This window comes from Montipora foliosa, chromosome 10 (assembly GCF_036669935.1).
Source record: "Montipora foliosa isolate CH-2021 chromosome 10, ASM3666993v2, whole genome shotgun sequence".
Taxonomy (NCBI): domain Eukaryota; kingdom Metazoa; phylum Cnidaria; class Anthozoa; order Scleractinia; family Acroporidae; genus Montipora; species Montipora foliosa.
In genome coordinates this window covers 13,874,853-13,894,852 of record NC_090878.1, presented here as the reverse complement: position 1 = coordinate 13,894,852, position 20,000 = coordinate 13,874,853, and the positions used below count along the sequence as shown (strand labels likewise).

At 39.5% G+C, this 20,000-nt stretch overlaps 1 protein-coding gene across 3 annotated transcripts in view; it reads left to right on the top strand.

Moving 5' to 3' along the window:
• The window catches only part of LOC137973501 (gamma-aminobutyric acid type B receptor subunit 2-like), a 24,665-nt gene extending 10,675 nt beyond the window's left edge, over nucleotides 1-13,990 (top strand). For all 3 annotated transcript variants that reach the window (XM_068820327.1, XM_068820329.1, XM_068820328.1), the window contains exons 4-18: nucleotides 1-89; nucleotides 1,591-1,692; nucleotides 2,289-2,354; nucleotides 2,477-2,677; nucleotides 3,077-3,307; nucleotides 4,053-4,122; nucleotides 4,220-4,330; nucleotides 5,047-5,194; nucleotides 6,902-7,034; nucleotides 7,352-7,462; nucleotides 8,018-8,131; nucleotides 10,026-10,361; nucleotides 10,932-11,180; nucleotides 12,256-12,585; nucleotides 13,469-13,990. The exon at nucleotides 1-89 is cut by the window's left edge and continues 88 nt beyond it. In XM_068820327.1, coding sequence (XP_068676428.1) covers nucleotides 1-89; nucleotides 1,591-1,692; nucleotides 2,289-2,354; nucleotides 2,477-2,677; nucleotides 3,077-3,307; nucleotides 4,053-4,122; nucleotides 4,220-4,330; nucleotides 5,047-5,194; nucleotides 6,902-7,034; nucleotides 7,352-7,462; nucleotides 8,018-8,131; nucleotides 10,026-10,361; nucleotides 10,932-11,180; nucleotides 12,256-12,585; nucleotides 13,469-13,795 — 2,618 coding nt within the window. In that variant the 3' untranslated portion in view covers nucleotides 13,796-13,990. The remainder of the gene's footprint in view (nucleotides 90-1,590; nucleotides 1,693-2,288; nucleotides 2,355-2,476; nucleotides 2,678-3,076; nucleotides 3,308-4,052; nucleotides 4,123-4,219; nucleotides 4,331-5,046; nucleotides 5,195-6,901; nucleotides 7,035-7,351; nucleotides 7,463-8,017; nucleotides 8,132-10,025; nucleotides 10,362-10,931; nucleotides 11,181-12,255; nucleotides 12,586-13,468) is intronic.
• The last annotated feature ends 6,010 nt before the right edge of the window (nucleotides 13,991-20,000 follow it).

Here is a 20,000-nt window from a genome sequence, read left to right as displayed (position 1 = left end):
TCAACGAACCTCGTTTGCGGTTCATTCATCACTTTGGATGGAAAGATGAGATTGGACTGATTTATGATACATCGCCATACTACTCACAGGTAGTAATATACACTTAATGTATGGTCCCGAGGGAAACGAGTCCTGATGTTTCCCTCGACTTCGTCTCGGGAAACATAAGGACTCGAGGGAAAACAAAACTAAGTAGTTTCCCGAGGGACCAGACATTAAGTGCTTTGTTATATATTTAGACTTTTCCTGCAACTGAATCGCAGCAAAACATCCGGACCGGGCAACAACTGCGGAATTGTATCCTGGTCAAAGAGTCAACCAATCACAGTGCTCGTTTTGTTGAGCGAAAGTCAAGGTATATAACAATTAAATTTGATCAGGGGCACGTGACCAAGAATCAACCAATCGCAGTGCTCGTTTTGTTGAGCGAAAGTCTAGGTATATAACAAGCTCTGTTTAATATATCTAAGGAAACGGCGACACAAACAAAGTCAATATAATTTTTTTTCAGTTTAAGTACTATAAGACTAAAAAATATCAGTGGGTTTGACGTTTGAGCTCCTTCAGGAAACGAGAGAAGGAGAAAGAATTACGGAGGAACTTCTTGAATACCTTTCGCCTCTCAGCTCCAGAAACGAGGGGAGCGTGACACCTGATTAGAGACTTTGTGGGAAGGTGCTGTGTGAAGTAAACTTTATGATTATACCCTCTGTTTTATACGAGGCTTTTCAGGCCCCTAGCACGAACTGACAATAAATAAATAAATAAATAAATAAGTAAATGATGAATAGATGAACGTATAAAACCAAAATCTAAATGTAAATATAATGGTAAGTGATAAGTACAATGTATCTTATATTAATTCATTTGTTAATACCTTAATATTTGACTTAAGCCGGTTACACACGAGCAAATTTTCCTTGACAAGTTTTATTTGCCACCATGCTAGCTTTTGAACAAGTGCATTTGTCAAGGAAAAACTTAACATTTTGCAGAAGTTGCTGGTCTGTACGTACACAGGTCGGCAAGGAAAACTTGTCGAGAAAATTGACAACTTGTAAGCGCTCAGAGGCCTTTTTCTCTTGCTCCTTTTATGGCGGATGATCATGGCAAGGAAAAGCACTGTTCGTTGGACCGAATTTGCGGTTACATCTCTTCTCCTGGAATCCCTAAGATCAAGAAAAGCTTGTGTAATACCAAAGTAGATTCTTATAGGGATTGAAACAAGAAAAACTTGAAAAACTGCGTTGCAAACGGCGAACCCATCACTTTCGATTTACATTGTCTCTTCGAATGCTCAAGCAAAACCCAAACCACAAGCCAGCAACTTTTCTTCTTTCTTCCAATACGCATAAGCCACGGTAAAACTGTTTTTGCTTTTTTGGCGCTTTGCCATTTCGTTTCTTGTTGTCTGCTGTGTACTTGTGTTTCTGGTTACAGTAAAAACTTGTGAAAGCAAGGTTTGTTCATTTGTTCACACGAACGAATAAAACTTGTCAAGGCAAAACTCTTCAAAGTAAATTGTCATTAATACTCACGACCCATGATTATAATTGTTAGTATCATCATCATCCATAATTATTATTTTAGATAAATGAAGAATTTGCTGAAAGCCTAGAACGCAATGGTACAACGATTGTGGCCAACGAAGGATTTACACAAGATCCTGGAGTTGCAGTCAAAACCTTGAAGGTATGTTATTTGTCTGAACCAAAATTAAAATCTTTAAATATTCGTTTATGTAAATCTGAATGACTTCTTCCAAAGACACTTTAATTTGGGGTTGGGCAGGGCTGGGCTGGAGAGAAAAGTGGTAGATATTTTGGGTTCGTACTACTCACAGGCAACGGCTTAACATAACTTAACATAACAGTGAAGATTCCATGGGGCATACAACAAGTGCGGTCTTATCAACAATCTGGAGACCCTCCCTGTTGGTCGGGCCAGGGGTTGAGCCCGCGACGTCGTGTACAGCAGTCCGGTGCTCTACTAAAAGAGCCAACCGGCTTGCAGTTGTTGTTCGATCCCTCTTACGTCTTCGCAACCCCAAGTGTCAAAATTTGCTTGGTGCGTTGCGTGGGTTTGGTGCGTGCGTTGCGTTGCTGTAAACCATTCCATGATTGAGAAGGACACAGGTTGATAATCGTTATACTTTATTTATACAACAAGGTTTGAATCTAGATATGAACCTTTCTTTTTTAATTTTCTTTTTCTAAACTGACAGTATGTGTACCATACAGCAGTGTTATCCAAATCAACCTCTCGGATTTTCTAAATTTTCTTTTCAGGAAAAAGGAGCTCACATCATCGTTGGGACATTTCCTCACTCTAGAGCGAGGGAAGTTTTTTGTCAGGTAAAGATTTTCACGTTGGTGCAACATGTCTGGTTGCTTAATCCAGCAAAAGATCTTTTTGAGACGAATAAGATCCTGTCGCACATTGGCAGAGGTTATCAAAAGCATTTTTGTCCTTTCAGGCGTATCTTAATGACATGAAAGGCGAAAACTATGTTTGGATTATAACTTCTATTCCGGATGTGAACTCTACATCTGATTGGTGGGTTCCTGAGCCTTCCAGTAAGCTTGGTTGCACGAGATCGCAGATGGAAGAAGTTCTAGATCATCACTTTACGTTTTACTTCAAGAACCAAATCAGAGGAACTTTGGTCTCCGGAAAGGTATCCGTCTATCTTTTATCCAGAAGAACATAATGTCGCGTGGGGGAAAAGAAGGTGAACCAGCCATCAACAAGCTTTATTTCTACTCATTTCACAAAAATTTAAAAAAAGATGAAGTTAATTAAACTATAACAAACGAGAGGCTGCTTATAATAACCATAGAAGCTAGTGTGCTCATAACGCTAACCGTACTCAACGCCATCATATATATCTTTATTGTCATGGTCAACATCATCGCGTCATCCTCATCACATCGTCATTATCAAAACCATCACCGTTATTATAACTCTCCATCATCAAAACCATTCATGATTATCATTATCGTCATCATCATTATCAATATAATCATCATACTCATCTCAAAATGATTTTTCTAAAGATTGCTTTATTTTATTTTAGACTACTGACCAATTCTTCACTGAATATAATCAAGAAGTCCCAGCCGTCTTCCGTAGTGCGCGTGCGCCGTTTGCCTATGAGGCCATGTGGGCGATTGCTGTTACTCTTGAGCGGGCTCGACCGATACTAAGTGGTTGGAATTTGAAACTACATGAACTGGCGTATGGTCGACAAATAGTCAGCCAATTACTCAAAGAGGAAGCATTTGAGGTGGAATTCACAGGACCATCGGTATGTGGCCTCTGATTATGCCAAAGCTTCAAATAACGGCCACCAATCTCGTTCCCAGACTCTTAGCCTTTCTTGAGCGCATGACCGTTGTTCAAGGAGGACGAAAACTTTGGGCCCTTGAGTGACGATTGAGTCTGAAGTTCCACTATGTTGAAAATCCCGATTGCTTGTAAAACAATAGACCGAATGCATAAATGGAGGCCAAAAAAATATTCTTTTGTTTATGTGCTAATTAGACTTACTAGCCTCGTTTTCATAAAAAAAAGAATACATTTTTGGCCGCCATTTATGCATTTCGTCTATAGGAATGAATGTACATAGCCTCAGTCGGAAGCCAATGATTAGGAGCGTTAAACGCCGATATATCTGAGTCACGTCGTTTCACAAACTAAGTTGTTAGTCCTGCTGAAATATCCGTTTCACGCAAATCAAAGACTTTGTTTGATTTTATCTCCTTTTTACCAATTATCTACACATATCAATTAACTTCTCAAAGGAGAGAAAAAAGTTGGAATCTGAGAACGGTTACCTGTTTACCGTTTCACGCGGACGCACTGCTAAATATCTGCATTTTTAGACCAAAAAAATCTTAGACCAAATTTTAAAAAAATATATCGTTTACCAAAGCGAAGTTTGCATCTGAAAATACCGTGTCAAGTACCAATCAATGTTTACCTCGTCATCAAGGCTATTTAATACAAATTCCAGCTGACAACTCTATCTTCCCTTATTTCAAACATCTCAGGGAGAGGTGTCGTTTGACGAGAATGGAGACAGGAGGTGTAAAGTTTTCATCCAACAGTTTAGGAAATCAAGTAAGTTAAAAGACTAAAACAAAATAGTTAACTGAGATTGTTTATTCCAAAACGAAACTGAACTTTTGTTCCTTTTTCTTTTCCTTGGCGGTTAAAGTTGGAGTTCAAGAAGTCGGAATATATGACTACAATCCCCCCACACTAACCTTGAAGGGAAAATCGGAAGGAAATGGTACCCCTGTGGCACTGGAAAGGGTGCAATGGCCAGGTACGTCATGTATTATTCTTGATGATTCCTTCTAACTTTTGCAAATGTACACTTACGATAGGAGGAAACAAAGATTTCGTAAAGTGTTGATCGTTCTGCTTCATAAGCTCACTTCATTTATCGTAAATTGATACCTTAAAAATGAACAAGTTGGGGAATTCAAGGAAGAAGGAAAATTGACAATGTGAACTTGGAAATAGAGAACCAACTTTAATTATCTCAGCTTAGAGTTCTTGGGAAATTTGTACTTTTTCTCGATTATCACCAGTGATGACCAGGGGATACTCGAAAATCATTCAAGGATGTTTGTTGACCCTTTCATTCCAACGACCGGAAGGTTCATTCTCCCAACTAGTACCTCAGAGTTCTTTTATTGTAGTCATGAGAATTTGGTGTTATATCAAGAGCACACCTCTTAAGCTGATAAGAATCTTCATTCTCAATACCTGTATGACTGACATTTCACTGAAATTGTGAAGAGAATTTACATACCGATCATTACTGCCAGTCAAAGGGTTAAGCAGCTCACCCACTGAGCTACAAGAAACTCGTGGGAACTGGGCCTCAAGAATACGTTTCAGGTGGCAAAAGTATAAAACTTAATATGTGGAGCAACCAGTACATTTTTTTAACGGGAATGAGGCTTTCTTCCTCAACAATTGGACACTTTCGGAATGGCAACAGAAGCTGACTAGTTCATCAACTTTGATTTTTAGCTGGTCAACCTTATCAAAGAAAAGCATCAAGTGACTCCTGGCTTTACATTAGATTTCCTCTGTTTATCTCATGTTCATTGCTATCGGGGATTCTCTTGCTCTGTTGTGTTCTCTGTTACGCCTCGCTGTTAGCTTTCAGACGTCACAGGTAAGTGTAGTCTAAACACGAAACGAAGGCCGCCAGTGGTAATCCGCTGCTTAAAAAGGTGACGCAAAAGGCTACAAGCCTCACGCGTGAGGGAAATGAGACGTTACGAGATGTGATGATCGGAAGAATATCGTGCTCTGTCTCAAGTCTGGTGCCTGTTTCAACGAAGCTTGGTTTTCACTAGCACCGCAAAACGAGCGTCAACATGAACTTCAGCACAAGCATAAGAAGCCTATGTTAGTTACTTGCAAGGTTCCGTTATCGACACAGCCATATAGGGGCAGAAACTCGCAAGCATCAAATGTTGTTTTTATCGCTGCCCTTGTGACGAAAAATTTCGTACACTCGTTGTCCAGACAACAATATAGTTCCCAACAACCTAGGAATCTTGTCATCAATATCAACAATGGTCTTCAGGTCTTCGGTATTTTGTGCAAATGCTTACACACGTGGGAATTTGATTGGTCAGACACGGTTTGACGAAGTAAAATACCTTGAGCTGATGCATTGTTTCGTTTTAAGACATGCACATGCGCTCAAGAAAAAGGAAATTTTGGGTCTTGTATGTTTGTTTGCGCTTTTTCTCTGGCTGTTTTTACTAAGAAATAAGAAGTGTTATTCTTCAGCTTTTGCTTGCGTCGCTAGTAAAAACCAAACTTTTAAAAGTTCAAAGGCCTCAACTTCAGGCGCGGATAGGCCCAAAAGCATTTATATAATAGACTCAATAATGTCAAGTAAAGCTATGATTCTCGCAGTTATGAACGCAATTTTTAGCAATTGCGTAGATAAGCCTGAGAAATTCAGGACTTCAACGGGGTTTGAACCTGTGACCTCGCGATACCGGTGCGACGCTCTATCCAACTGAGCTATGAAGCCACTGACGTTGGGAGCTGGTCATTTGTGGGTTCTAATTTTCCCGTGAGGAATGAATCAACGATTAAATGATATTTGAAATGAATCATACACTGAACTGCGGATATAAAATCAAGTAAAGCTATGATCTTCGCAGTTGTAAACGCAAGTTTTAGCAATTGCCTAGAGAAGCCTGAAAATTTCAGGACTTCAACTTTTAACTGCGAGGATCATAGCTTGACTTGATCAATATATGATTCCTTTCATATATCATTTCGGCCATAGACTCAATAACGCACGCAGTTTGATTGGTTCTCACCTATCAATGCATAGCTGGCGTCATCATTAAAATTCTTTATTATATGAAACTAATAGATTCCATGTTGCCGTGTTTCTGTTCAGATATATGTCACACAAGATGTCAAAATGTGATAGAACATCAGAGACACACTCGGCTATCGCCACGTGCGCCACTTTTCTGTTCTTACCACATTTTGACGTCATCGGTGTGTGTATTACAGACGCACGGCAACATGGAATCCATTTGTTAAATATATTAGGTACTTCTGGTGGCCGCTATATAGTCCATGTGTATGTTCCCTCTGACCACAGCAACACAGCTGCCACATGTAATTTGCAAAGAATCGGTTTGAATGAGAGAGGAATGTCGAAGAATCCAGAGAAAAAACCCTCGAGTCAAGTTGAGATCTACTGACTAAAGGAGGCGCGGTTGATAACCCAACAAGGCCAGCCTGGCTTCAAGATGAGTTTAACGAAGGGATTGGGATGCCATAAATCCTAAAGTCAGTTGGACTAACCTATACAATTTATTTCTGTTAATTTTCCTTTTCTTAGGGTAATCCAACACTCTGGTTTTTATCTCACGCAGCTGCTTATCTTGGGCTGTATGTTCAGCTTGTTTTCTGTTGTCTTATTTGGCATCGATGGATCTTTGGTGTCTTTCGAAGCTATGCAGTTGCTTTGTAAGGTACATACCTTGTTTCAGGATATTTCCTCAAAAAAGGCACAAAAATTAATTAACGATCAAAAAGGAGTTTGTTGAAACAAGAGAGGGCAATGGGACAGAGAGGGTACGCAGGGCGTGTCCTAGATGTGCAAATTTCACCAGAATTATTTTCGTCACCGGAGGTCAATTCCTGAGACGTTTGCACGATTGTCGTCACATTAGATTCATCTCTAGGTTCGAAACATACTATTTTAATATACATCTTTTCCACCATTTTTAGTGTTTGAAATATTAATGTCATGCGCAGTATTTGTTTTTGCTTTGTTTTTGTTTTTTAGGCCCGCTCCTGGTGTTTGAGCCTAGGGTACACAATATGTTTGGCCAGCCTTCTTCCTAGAGTCTTATTTGCTTATCGTGTCGTTTCATGGAGGCCAGTATCAATAAAAAAGGTGCGCTTTCATGTTAATCTACTTTTCCTATTTGAAGATCTTGTCTTTGATTTCGTTTGCAGGGTTGCTCATCTCTCTGCATACCAGAGGAAGTTCACTCTAAAGATCGAAACTTCCTGGGCGTATTTCGTGGTCCATAAATTTCTTAGTGTTTTCAAACCAAGGCGTGGAACTTGTAGAGTGCGAGGAGTGAAAAAGGTCTTGTAAATCTGATCCACAGGATCAGTGAGAAAAAAATAATAAGTACAAATTGCTGATCCCTACGACGAAAAGAAACTATAGTTTTAACAATCCTCTCTTGCCGCTTTTTGTTTCTTTCTTTATCGTCTTCTGTCGGAATCACACTGCTGTCTATATTCACTTCTGTATACACGATATCCACCTTTAACTAGGACCAGAACAGATCCGGCGTCAGTCCATGTCTTGTCGGTATGGTAGTCCAGCTCTAAATTTGTTTTAAAGTAGAGAGTCCCTGGGGACTTGGTTGCTTAGTATGTAATATCGTTTCCTTTTGTTTCCTATTATTTACATTTAACAAGTATGTTTCCTTAACAGGTTCCCTGGAAATGGATGCACTGGTTGGCTCTTTGTATATTTCTAACTGACGTCATCATTTTGGTGACCTGGCAACTCCTTTTTGACCCTCGAGCAGTAAAAGTTTTGCGAGAGGTAATGGTTTGCATGTGTTCCGCAGATTTATTTGTGCTCCCCTACAAGGGGCTGTCCATATGTCCTCGTTCCCGATGATAATTTCGAAATTGTTCTGTACTTTTTATTGTCCAAAAACGTCTTACCTTAGTTTGAGTGAAGAAATTTATAAATCTTTTTTCCGGAATTTAGGTCTTGATTATCAACAAACGTTTTGACTGAAACCATCAGTCTTCATCAGTGAAGTTTGTCACGTGATAGTTCACTATCACGTAGGCGAGGGCCCGGTCCCAAGTGTGAGACAGAGAGAACCGGAGCCCCCCCTTTCTGTTCAGGGTTGGGTCCTCCACCCTTTCCCGTAACGCTTCTTTTATTCCCCTCCTTCGCCAATCTCGTTCTTTATCTAGGATCTTGACACCCTTTGAATCCAACACGTGTCCCGTGTCCTTAAGGTGACGATAAACTGCTGAATTTTGAGCAGGATTGGAGTTCGGCCGTTGATGTTGTTTCAGCCTGGCTCTGATGGACTGAAGAGTCTCTCCCACATACGTTTCTGTGCAACCCTCCCCTCCACAGGTAATGCCATATACAAGGTTGGACCGCTTCTCAACCGGCTGTTTGTCTTTAACCTTTACCAACTGTTGTCTTGGAGTGTTCTGGGGTTTGTAAAACGCTGTTACGCCGTGTTCTTTGAGAATGTTCTTAATGTTCTCAGATAGGCCTCGTGTGTACGGGGTGGTTACCCAGGCCTTGTGTCCCCTCTTGATGTTGCCAGTGCCACACCCCCGTTCATCACGATCTTTCCGGTTTCCGTTGAACGCCCAATCAATATATCCGCATTTTCGGAGTGACATCTTGATATGGTTTTTCTCATTTGTCAGGGTGTCAGGATCACTGATCACCTGTTCCGCTCTCTGACTAAGTGTCCGGAAAGCCCCAAGCTTGTGTATTAAGGGATGGTGGGAGTCAAATTGTAGATAATGATCAGTGTGGGTAGGTTTTCTGTACACTTTTGTTGCTAGACTTCCATCACTATTCACATGAACATGGCAATCCAGAAAAGCAATAACATTATCATGACACGACTCCTGAGTGAACCGAGTATGGGGGTTGACACTGTTAATGTGCTCGAAAAAAGGGTGGATCTTTCTGAGGAAGCACCACAAAAGTGTCGTCTACGTAGCGGAGCCACAGTCTAGGGGGCGTACCGGTGTAGGTGTGTAACGCCTGCTGTTCGAAGGCCTCCATACAGAGGTTCGCTACGATGGGGGATACGGGGGACCCCATGGCACAGCCGTGCACTTGTGTATAGAACTTTCCTCCAAAGGAAAAATAGGTGGTTTTGAGGCAAAGTTCGATTAACTCAACCAGGTTGTCCACACTGAGCTTAGTACGCTCCTGGAGAGTTTGGTCTGATTCCAAACAGTTTCGCACAACCTGAATAGCGACATCAGGTGGAATTGAGGTAAATAATGCCGCGACATCATAAGACGTAACAGCCTCATCCTCATGTAGTTTGAAACCCTTGATCTTCTCCACAAAATCGTTTGTGTTATCAATATGGTGTCGACGTTTGTCACGTGATAGTGAACTATCACGTGGCAAACTTCACTGATGAAGACTGATGGTTTCAGTCGAAACGTTTGTTGATAATCAAGACCTAAATTCCGGAAAAAAGATTTATAAATTTCTTCACTTGAATTGTATCCGGATGAATGATAACATTCACTTTCACGTCTTACCTTAGTTTGTTTCCCAAGATGTTTTGTCCATGTTCCACTGTCTTCTTCCAGTTCACATTAACTAGTGCCCTTTATTCCACAAGATCCCTTGGGAAGCTCCACTTCTTGGGTTAAATTAATCTTCATTGAGTCAAGTTTACTTGCGCAAGCCGTTTTTTGCGTTGTTTCCACAGGTTTCCAGACCTCGTCCTTACGAAGAACAGACACTCCTAATTGAAAAATGCGTGTCAAATTACGAGGAAGCAGCCCTGGCCTTATTGCTTGTTCCCAAAGGAATTCTTTTATTGATCGGTACCCTGGCAGCCTGGCCTGCACGCCGTTTATATTTTCCGTTATGTAACAACACTCGAGATTGTTGCCTTTGTGTGTTGATATCAGCAGTCGTGTGTATCATTGAGACTCTAATTATAATGCGCGTGCGCAACTATCCTAATTCCTTTTATTGTGTGACTGGATTTCTCATCATGGCACTAACCGGCGCTCTTCTTATCATCGGCGTTCTTCCTCAGGTATGAGCACAATGGCTAAATCTCGTTTTTGTTTCCACGTCGCTCGCCCTATAATCCTACAACATACTATGAAGTGCGACGAAACAAAAATAATAATAACATGTAAATGTCGTCATCGTGGTCATCGTCCTGGAAAACAGTTCCATGCGGTCATTTATTTTCTTAGCCCTATTAGCTCACTCAAAGGAATCATATGACGAGTGACGTAGCATGATGAAAAAATCTTGTCTGTGCGAACATTTGATGTATGTACTTTTACTAGTTTTGTGCTTAGATTTCCCATGAAATAGAGGCTGAATAGAAATGCTCTATTACTCAACCCAGCCACAGAAGACACAGGCAATCACTGTCCGGACCATTGTCATCCAAAGCGGTAAAATACTGCAGGCGCAAAGCGCAGGAAAATTCGCGCGACCAAGTAGCAACTTGTTGGAGTTTGCTTTACAATTTTGGCGCGAAATTTGTCAGTCATTCACTAAGCCTCGGTGAGGATACAATGCCAGAGAAATTGCTGGAATATCGCGCAAAGATCGCGCATACAACTCAATTGATTTTTGTTTCTTGTTACAGCTAAAACGTGCTCAGAAATGCAAGAGGAAGGCTTTATCTTCTCAAGAATGTAACGATTTAGAATTGGTCCATGAAAATAGCTGCAGTCAATGTGAATGTAATGTATGCGCAGATCCCAAAACATTTCGTCCTCAGTTGGCTTCGTGTTCCTCGCCTGACTCCTGTGTTCGTGTGTATCAAGACTGCGATTACATGGTCAACAAGGTGCCGAATAAAACAACGGAGAACGAGCCCCGCATTGTAACGGAGGTATTATTTCAGTGATCAAATCGAGCGCACAAAAGAGAGTTTTTACATGACGTCACGGCGGCCATGTTAGTGTTCTAAAACAATAATCCAATATGGCTGCTGGTTAAGGAGGCGCGGTGGCCTCATGGTTAGTGTGCTCGACTCCGTAGCGAATGGTCCGGGTTCGGGTCCGGGTTCGGGTCCTGGCCGGGAACATTGTGTTGTGTTCTTGGGCAAGACACTTTACTCCCACGATGCCTGCTCTCCACCCAGGTGTATAAATGGGTACCGACGAAATGCTGGGTAACCCTGGGTAACCCTGCAATGGACTGGCATCCCATCCAGGGGGGAGTAGAAATACTCCTAGTCGCTTCATGCCATGGAAACTGGGATAAGCTCCAGCCTGATGGGCCACTCAAACGAGTGAAAACGCTTCATATGTTTTTGATACGATGGCATACACACTGAAAAGATATTGTTTATCTGTCCAAGCTCCCCATCTAAAGTGTTTCTGGAACAATTCTAATACCAAAGATGAAATTAGTTATCCCAAAGTTTGGAACAGGGCTGAAAATCACTTTTTTGTTCAGTTGACTAAAAGTTATGGAACAACACTCGAACGGAATCCATGAATATCGTTCTAGCTTTAGAATAAGTTGGTATAGCAGTGGGCATTACAGTCCCATTTTCTTTAATAGTTTACTTCCACTCAAGCCGATATTCATATTGCTTGCTTCGCTGAAAAACTCATTCTGATCTCCTTTCTGGCCGCGGAAAATTAACACACTAACAACGGCTTTAAAGAAAATACTCAAATGCCACTTTTTTGAAAAATGTGGGTACGAGTCGGCCAATCTGAACGAATAAGGGGACACTTCTTCAGTGATTAGGGGCTTATCGAGAACAGTGATCCATTTCGTGTTAAACGCGAGGTGTTTTTCGTAGACCTACCAATACGCAAGACATAGTATTTTAAAAACGCTCATTCGTTTGCTCTCCTGTAGGCAAAGCATGAGTTTTTTTAAAGGATAACAGAAAACAAACATCGGCCGGATAAACTGCGCATATTTTAATATTCGCTTTTTGAATTCCACAGCGAGTGTACGTGGACCAACCTGTAATTCCCACTGCAGAGTCTCACACCCAAACGTTGAAGGTCACATTTGAAACAGCTGGGATACAAACCACCATTGTACGGAGTAAAAGCGCCTCTGTGTTAACAGAACCAGAGACAGTGGTAGAACAAGCGGAAGTCATGTTGCAAACGGAAGAGGAAGAGCCCAAGCTCGTTGTAAACGCTGAAACGCAAACTATAAATGCAAAGTTAACAGATAAAAATATTCAGACAACGAGAAAAACACTGTTGGACATTCACGTACAAACAGTTCAAAGGAAGATGAGTCATGCAGAAATTCAAACGGACGATGTAAGTACAGTTTGATAGGAAGAGCGCTTTGAGTAATGGCTTTTTCCGACCCCGTTATTAATGAGATTCATTATAATTTGCATACACGTCTCGAGGTGTCCCCTCAAGCTTAAGAATTTTATGGATTACTTATTTCGTTAGGGTTCTGGTTAAGGTCATGGTTTAAGGATCACTTTGTGATGCCTGCGCTACGTAATGTGAATATCTCATTTTATTATATGAACACCAATGAAATACCAAGTGAGCTCTTCCACGAAAACATATCTTCACATGTGAAGAGAACATGTTATTTTCACACGTGAAAAGATCACCGTAGCTATGGTTATATATGAAAATACATTATATATTATGTATACATAGTATACATAATATACAGTTCCAAACCTGTAAACATTCATGACCTGACGATGGATATTGAAATATCCGAAACATGTCTTCCACATTCAAGCGTTGTGTCTTTTTTCTTAAGTGTTTAATTTTTATCTTGCTGCTCCGAAAATTTGGTTTTTTTCATTAGACAGTGAGATATCCAGTTGTATGCTTTTTGAACGCATTGCGTTAGAGTGGTTTTCAAATGAGTGTCGTAAAACCAAAACCAAAATAATTACTTTGGCGAATGAAAAAAGACGGAGAAATCCAGTAAACCAATCAAAACTCGAAGTAATTACACGTAGCCGACAAAAAGCGCGGGAAAATGTGCACGCGCGAGCCACGATTGGTTTTGGTTTCACTTCTGATTGGTCGAAAAAGTGAGAGAACTTTGAAGCAATCAATGAGTGAAGAAACGCAAAACCAAAGCAATTCGCTAATTACTTTCGACACTCAATTGAAAACCGCTCTGTGGTCTAATTCTTATTTGCTTTCTTTTTCTTGTCATTGACAGCCTCCTCCTCCTCCTCCTCCTCCTCCTCCAGACATTCTAAGTGAAGAATCAGACACTGCTAGTGTAACAAGTAGCATATCAAGCAGCCCGAAACCGGAGCGTAGAGCGAGAAAGAAAAAACTCTATGACATCAAGCCAAAAATTGACACGAACTTGTCCGCAAAGCGCAAGGAAATGGTGATAAAGTCGAGTAATGTTGCAACGCCGCGACTTAGAGTAACAGCTCCTGTTCCATACAATTCAAGGGTTGAAGACTACTCTCCTTTGAGCCCGAGATCACGGGACCCATCCCCAGCCCCAATGTCCCGTCGTGGATCTAACAGATGAATGGTCTGCGGCTCTAGGATGGTTACTGACAATGAAAGATTCTCACCTCAGCAGAATTACATTAGTGTGATTCCTGCCTAAAAGCTTCTGATATCAGCTTAACGTACGGGAAAACACGTGCGACGTACGTGAAAGAAAGCGGATGTTAGCTTGCGATTGGTATATCAGGATATACATAAATGTGGCGGGGCTAGATTTCTTGTCCACGCTATAAGGATAGTTACAAGAGGCAAATGATTGTGAATAATTTTATATGAAACCTTACGCTTTCATAAACTGTAAATACTGCAGCCCTTCGTTTCTCGCCGCCCACCCCGAGGAACGTGAAACGAGAAGTAGTGGTGATAAGCGACGAAAGGTGGTTGTATTCGCAGACAAGAACTTTCAATCCAAGCGGTCACAAAGCGAATTCCGAGTCGATTTTCTCAGACTCTTTTTAAAAGCAAGTATATTACGAAGTCTTGTCAATAGAGTTTTAACTCATGAAATGAAGAAGTAATGAGATTACGAAAAAGATTGCATTCTGGCCTTTGCTTTAAAGGGATCCTCCACTAAAATGACAAAATAATTCAACCCGCAGAACATAATGTTGACAATTAAAATTGTTCAAACTTTTTCCAATGGAAGTGTTTGTATCCGAAAAGAATAAATTTCAAAAACGCTTGTTTTGGCTTTCAAATTTGCCGGGCGCCGCCATCTTGAATAATTGTGACGTGTCGTGGTTGCCCTATTGTTCTGACACAAAGAGCGTTTGTTCTGGACCAAACGGGTAACCACGCCCGGGAAATTTGAAAGCCAAAACAAGCGTTTTTGAAATTTATTTTTCTCGAATACTGAAACTCATTGGAGAAAGTTTGATCTACTTCAATTGTAAACATTATTTTCTGTGGTTTAAAGTAATTTTGTTGTTTAAGTGGAGGTTGCCTTTAAAAGGGAGGTCGATGGAGGTTAATTATAACTCTGAAATGGCCTGCAGCATTGTTGCATATTATTCTCAGTTGCCACTGGAATCCACCATTAATAACAAACATTAGATTCACTTTTTTAAAAAAATTGAAATACTGAGTTTTCTTATATTTTGAAGTTCAAAATTTAAAAAATTAATGTTTGCTAACTGCCAAGCGGCTCAACATTTCTTCATAGCTACAATCGCAGACAGACCATTGAGAAGATTAGCACTTTTGACGTTTTCATTGCTTTTTGCTTATACGCGTGTCTATGTACGCATAACTTATGAAAAAACAAAAGGAAAATTCCCTTGGAAACATCACGTGGTCTGAAATGGGAAAACAAAACGTACAAGCTAACCAGGTGATCTGGTGACGTAATTCGGAGACCTAGGGAGAAAACTTTAGCGCCGTATCCCACAACCGCGCACGGCCTAGATCTCGTCGTTTCTGCTTGAATGTTCATTCAGTAACAGGAAATGTGGTAGACACGGAATAATCTGTTGAGAGAAGGTACTGCAGGGAGTTTGGAAACAACATCTAAGGCCCGCGCGGTTGTGGGATACGGTGTTAAAATTTTTCTTCCCAGTCCTCCAAATTACGTCACCAGATCACATGGAAAGGTCTATTTAGATAGGCCACGTTCGATAGATCAACATTCACAGATGGCTACGAGGGCTTTTGGTTAAATTTGAATATTGTTTTGTTAAGAAATCTTCCTTGAGACTTGGGCGGCAAAGAAAACAGAACTGAGCTGTGAACTTCCCAGCCTACCTGAATATTAATATATCGAACTCGGCCTATTACGGCTTGGTTTTATTGATGCATAGCGAGAACTGGAACCGATGATTCTCCGGTCCCTTTCTATCTGTAATAACCAAGAATAGGGCCAGGAAGAAAGCTACATCAATGACCACGAGCTTCCTCTGTAGACCAGCATGTAAAGGCTTCAAATCTCTGGTGAATGCACATATCACAATTGGATTATCTCCCATACAAAAATGCTTAAAACTGACCGACGTACTAGAGCATAAATTCATACAACTTTTAAACCCCAAAGTTGTTAGTTAAAATATTCAGACTTAGCTATGCCAGAAACGAAAAAAAAAATTTGATCAATCCTATGTATCATACCAAAAATAATACTTCCTAATTGAATTCTGTACGTTTTATGTGACCTCTGAATATTTAAACAATGCAACTCTGTAATGAGCTAACCAACTGCAGTTTGGTACAATTCGTAAAAACGTGAGTTTCAAACTCCAAACGTTCATTAACCAATTCCTATTGTTACCATATTTAGGCTTTAATATTTAAGAAAAGGAGGACTTTCTTTGACCAAAAACCTATACAGTTCTAAGAATGAAACGTATTTAATATCTTCTGAGAGTTTCAAATGAAAAGGCTCCATTTAAAGTGCATACAATAACCTCTGAATATTTCAACAATAGAATTGGGTTAATGAGCCAACCAACAGCAGTTTGCTCTACCTCAGAAAAACCTGAGTTTGGACCTCCCAAAGTTCATTAACCACTTTCTATTGTTTCAATATTCAGGCTTAAATATTTAAGAAAAGTAGGAATTTCTTTGACCAAAAACATATACAGTTCTAAGAATGGAACGTATTTAATATCTTCTGAGAGTTTCAAATAAAAAGGCTTCTATTTAAAGTGGAGAAAATTACCTCTGAATATTTTAACAATAGAATTGGGTTAATGAGCCAAGCAACAGCAGTTTGCTCTACCTCGGAAAAACCTGAGTTTGGACCTCCCAAAGTTCATTAACCACTTTCTATTGTTTCAATATTCAGGCTTAAATATTTAAGAAAAGAAGGAATTTCTTTGACCAAAAACATATACAGTTCTAAGAATGGAACGTATTTAATATCTTCTGAGAGTTTCAAATGAAAAGGCTTTTTTCAAAGTGGATATAAAGTCGCCTGAATATTTTAACAATAGTATTGGGTTAATGAGCCAACCAACACAAGTGTTTTCTACCTCGGAAAAACGTGAGTTTGGACCTCCCAAAGTTCATTAACCACTTTCTATTGTTTCAATATTCAGGCTTTAATATTTAAGAAAAGGAGGATTTTCTTTGACGAAAAAGCTATACAGTTCTAAGAATGAAATGTATTTAATATCTTCTGAAAGTTTCAAATGAAAAGGCTCTATTTAAAGTGGGGAAAATAACCTCTGAATATTTTAACAATAGAATTGGGTTAATGAGCCAACCAACAGCAGTTTGCTCTACCTCGGAAAAACCTGAGTTTGAACCTCCCAAAGTTTATTAACCACTTTCTATTGTTTCAATATTCAGGCTTGAATATTTACGAAAAGGAGGACTTTCTTTGACCAAAAACATATACAGTTCTAAGAATGAAACGTATTTAATATGTTCTGAGAGTTTCAAATAAAAACACTCTATTTAAAGTGGATAAAATAACCTCTGAATATTTTAACAATAGAATTGGGTTAATGACCCAACCAACAGCAGTTTGCTCTACCTCGGAAAAACGTGAGTTTGGACCTCCCAAAGTTCATTAACCACTTTCTATTGTTTCAATATTCAGGCTTAAATATTTAAGAAAAGGAGAAATTTCTTTGACCAAAAACATATACAGTTCTAAGAATGGAACGTATTTAATATGTTCTGAGAGTTTCAAATGAAAAGGCTTTTTTCAAAGTGGATATAAAGTCGTCTGAATATTTTAACAATAGTATTGGGTTAATGAGCCAACCAACAGAAGTGTGTTCTAGCTCGGAAAAACGTGAGTTTGGACCTCCCAAAGTTCATTAACCACTTTCTATTGTTTCAATATTCAGGCTTTAATATTTAAGAAAAGGAGGACTTTCTTTGACCAAAAACATATACAGTTCTAAGAATGAAACGTATTTAATATCTTCTGAGAGTTTCAAATGAAAAGGCTCTATTTAAAGTGGAGAAAATAACCTCTGAATATTTCAACAATAAAATTGGGTTAATGAGCCAACCAACAGTAGTTTGCTCTACCTCGGAAAAACCTGAGTTTGGACCTCCCAAAGTTCATTAACCACTTTCTATTGTTTCAATATTCAGGCTTAAATATTTAAGAAAAGGAGAAATTTCTTTGACCAAAAACATATACAGTTCTAAGAATGGAACGTATTTAATATGTTCTGAGAGTTTCAAATGAAAAGGCTTTTTTCAAAGTGGATATAAAGTCGCCTGAATATTTTAACAATAGTATTGGGTTAATGAGCCAACCAACAGAAGTGTGTTCTAGCTCGGAAAAACGTGAGTTTGGACCTCCCAAAGTTCATTAACCACTTTCTATTGTTTCAATATTCAGGCTTTAATATTTAAGAAAAGGAGGACTTTCTTTGACCAAAAACATATACAGTTCTAAGAATGGAACGCATTTAATATCTTCTGAGAGTTTCAAGTGAAAAGGCTTTTTTAAACTTGATAAAATAGCCTATGAATATTTTAACAATAGCATTGGGTTAAGGAAAGTGGATAAAATAACCTCTGAATATTTTAACAATAGAATTGGGTTTAATGAGCCAACCAACAGTAGTTTGGTCTTTCTCGGAAAGTCTTAAGTTTGGACCACCCAAAGTTCATTAACCTATTTCTTTTGTTTCAATATTGAGGCTTTAAGACTTAAGAAAAATGGGATTTGTTTTTGACCAAAAACACATATACTTTGAAGTATGGAACGTATTTAATATGTTCTGAGAGTTTCAAATGAAAAGGCTCGTTTTTAAGTGGATAAAATGACTTCTGAATATTTTAAGAATAGAATTGGGTTAATGAGCTAACCAACGGCAGTTTTGCCAGAGCCGGAATAACCTACGCTTGGATCTCATAAAGTTCATTAACCAATTTCTATTGTTTCAATATTCAGGCTTTAATATTTGAGAAAACGAGGACTTTCTTTGACCAAAAACTTATAGAATTCTAAGAATGGAACGTAATATGCTCTTAGATTTTCAAATAAAAAGGCTCTTTTTAAAGTGGATAAAATGACCGGTGTGATATTTTAACAATAGAACTCGGCTAATCAGTCGTATATAGTTGGATGAAGACAACTTGTTTAATGTATTCTGATAGAGTTTTATGAAAAGGGTCTGTCAGTTATAACGAGTCAGTTATGAGACGAATGAGATTATCCTTTATTCTAAATGACGTGTGAGCACAACAAGAATGCTCTACTGAGCATTCACTTTGAAACTCGTGCTTTTCTTTGGTTTCATTTGTGTGTCTTCCGATACGGCAGCATCTTTTTGGGGCAAAGTGCTTGACTGAGTTTACCTGCAATGTTCATTTTTTTCTTATGGCAATTGTTTCTTTCCTACCGCATTTAAGGCTATTTTCCCAAACGGTATTGCAAATTTCTTGGACACGAAACCACCCAAGAAGGGCAGCCAATCAGATGACGCCTTTTTACTATAAAAGAGGTTACAGTAATAACAGGAAGAAATGACTGTGATGAGCTTTCAGTGAATGCCGCCCTACTTTCTTTGACTGAAGGTTATTTCACTTCAGAATCGAACTGTCGACCTCTTACACCACAGTCTGGTGCACTGCAGACGATGCCAACCAGACAACTGTGGTTGAACGACCTTGAACGGGATGTTTTTTCTATTGGTATCCCAACGTGATTTATCACGTTTCTAAAGTTTCTTGAAGGGGTGAAGGATGGCGCAATGGTGAGAGCACTCGCCTCCAACCAATGTGACCCGAGACTCGGCGTTACATGTGGGTTGAGTTTGTTAGTTCTCTACTCTGCACCGAGAGGTTTTTCTCCGGGTACTCCAGTTTCCCTCTCCTCAAAAACCAACATTTGACTTGATATGCGTTGATAATAATAATTACTCTTCTGGGATGAGCTCGCATCTTGAGAAAGGTCCTGTCACTCAAGTGAACTCTTTGCTACCTAAGGCCCATGGGTTGGACCCGGTGCTTCAGAGACTAAACAAGCAAGCCAAGGATTACAAGTGATAATAATAATAATAATAATAATAATAATAATAATAATAATAATAATGAGGCGAGAAGACCAGACACAATTGTAATTAACAAGAAAGAGCGAAAGGGGATAATCATCGATATTGCTATACCAGCTGATGTAAGAGTAGGGGAAAAAGAAAGGGAAAAGGTGGAAAAATACTAGGACTTGAAGAGAGAGATTGGAAGATTGTGGAAACTCAAAATGGTAGAAGTCGTACCTGTAGTGATAGGAGCCCTTGGAAGTGTCACCAAAGGATTTGATTGGT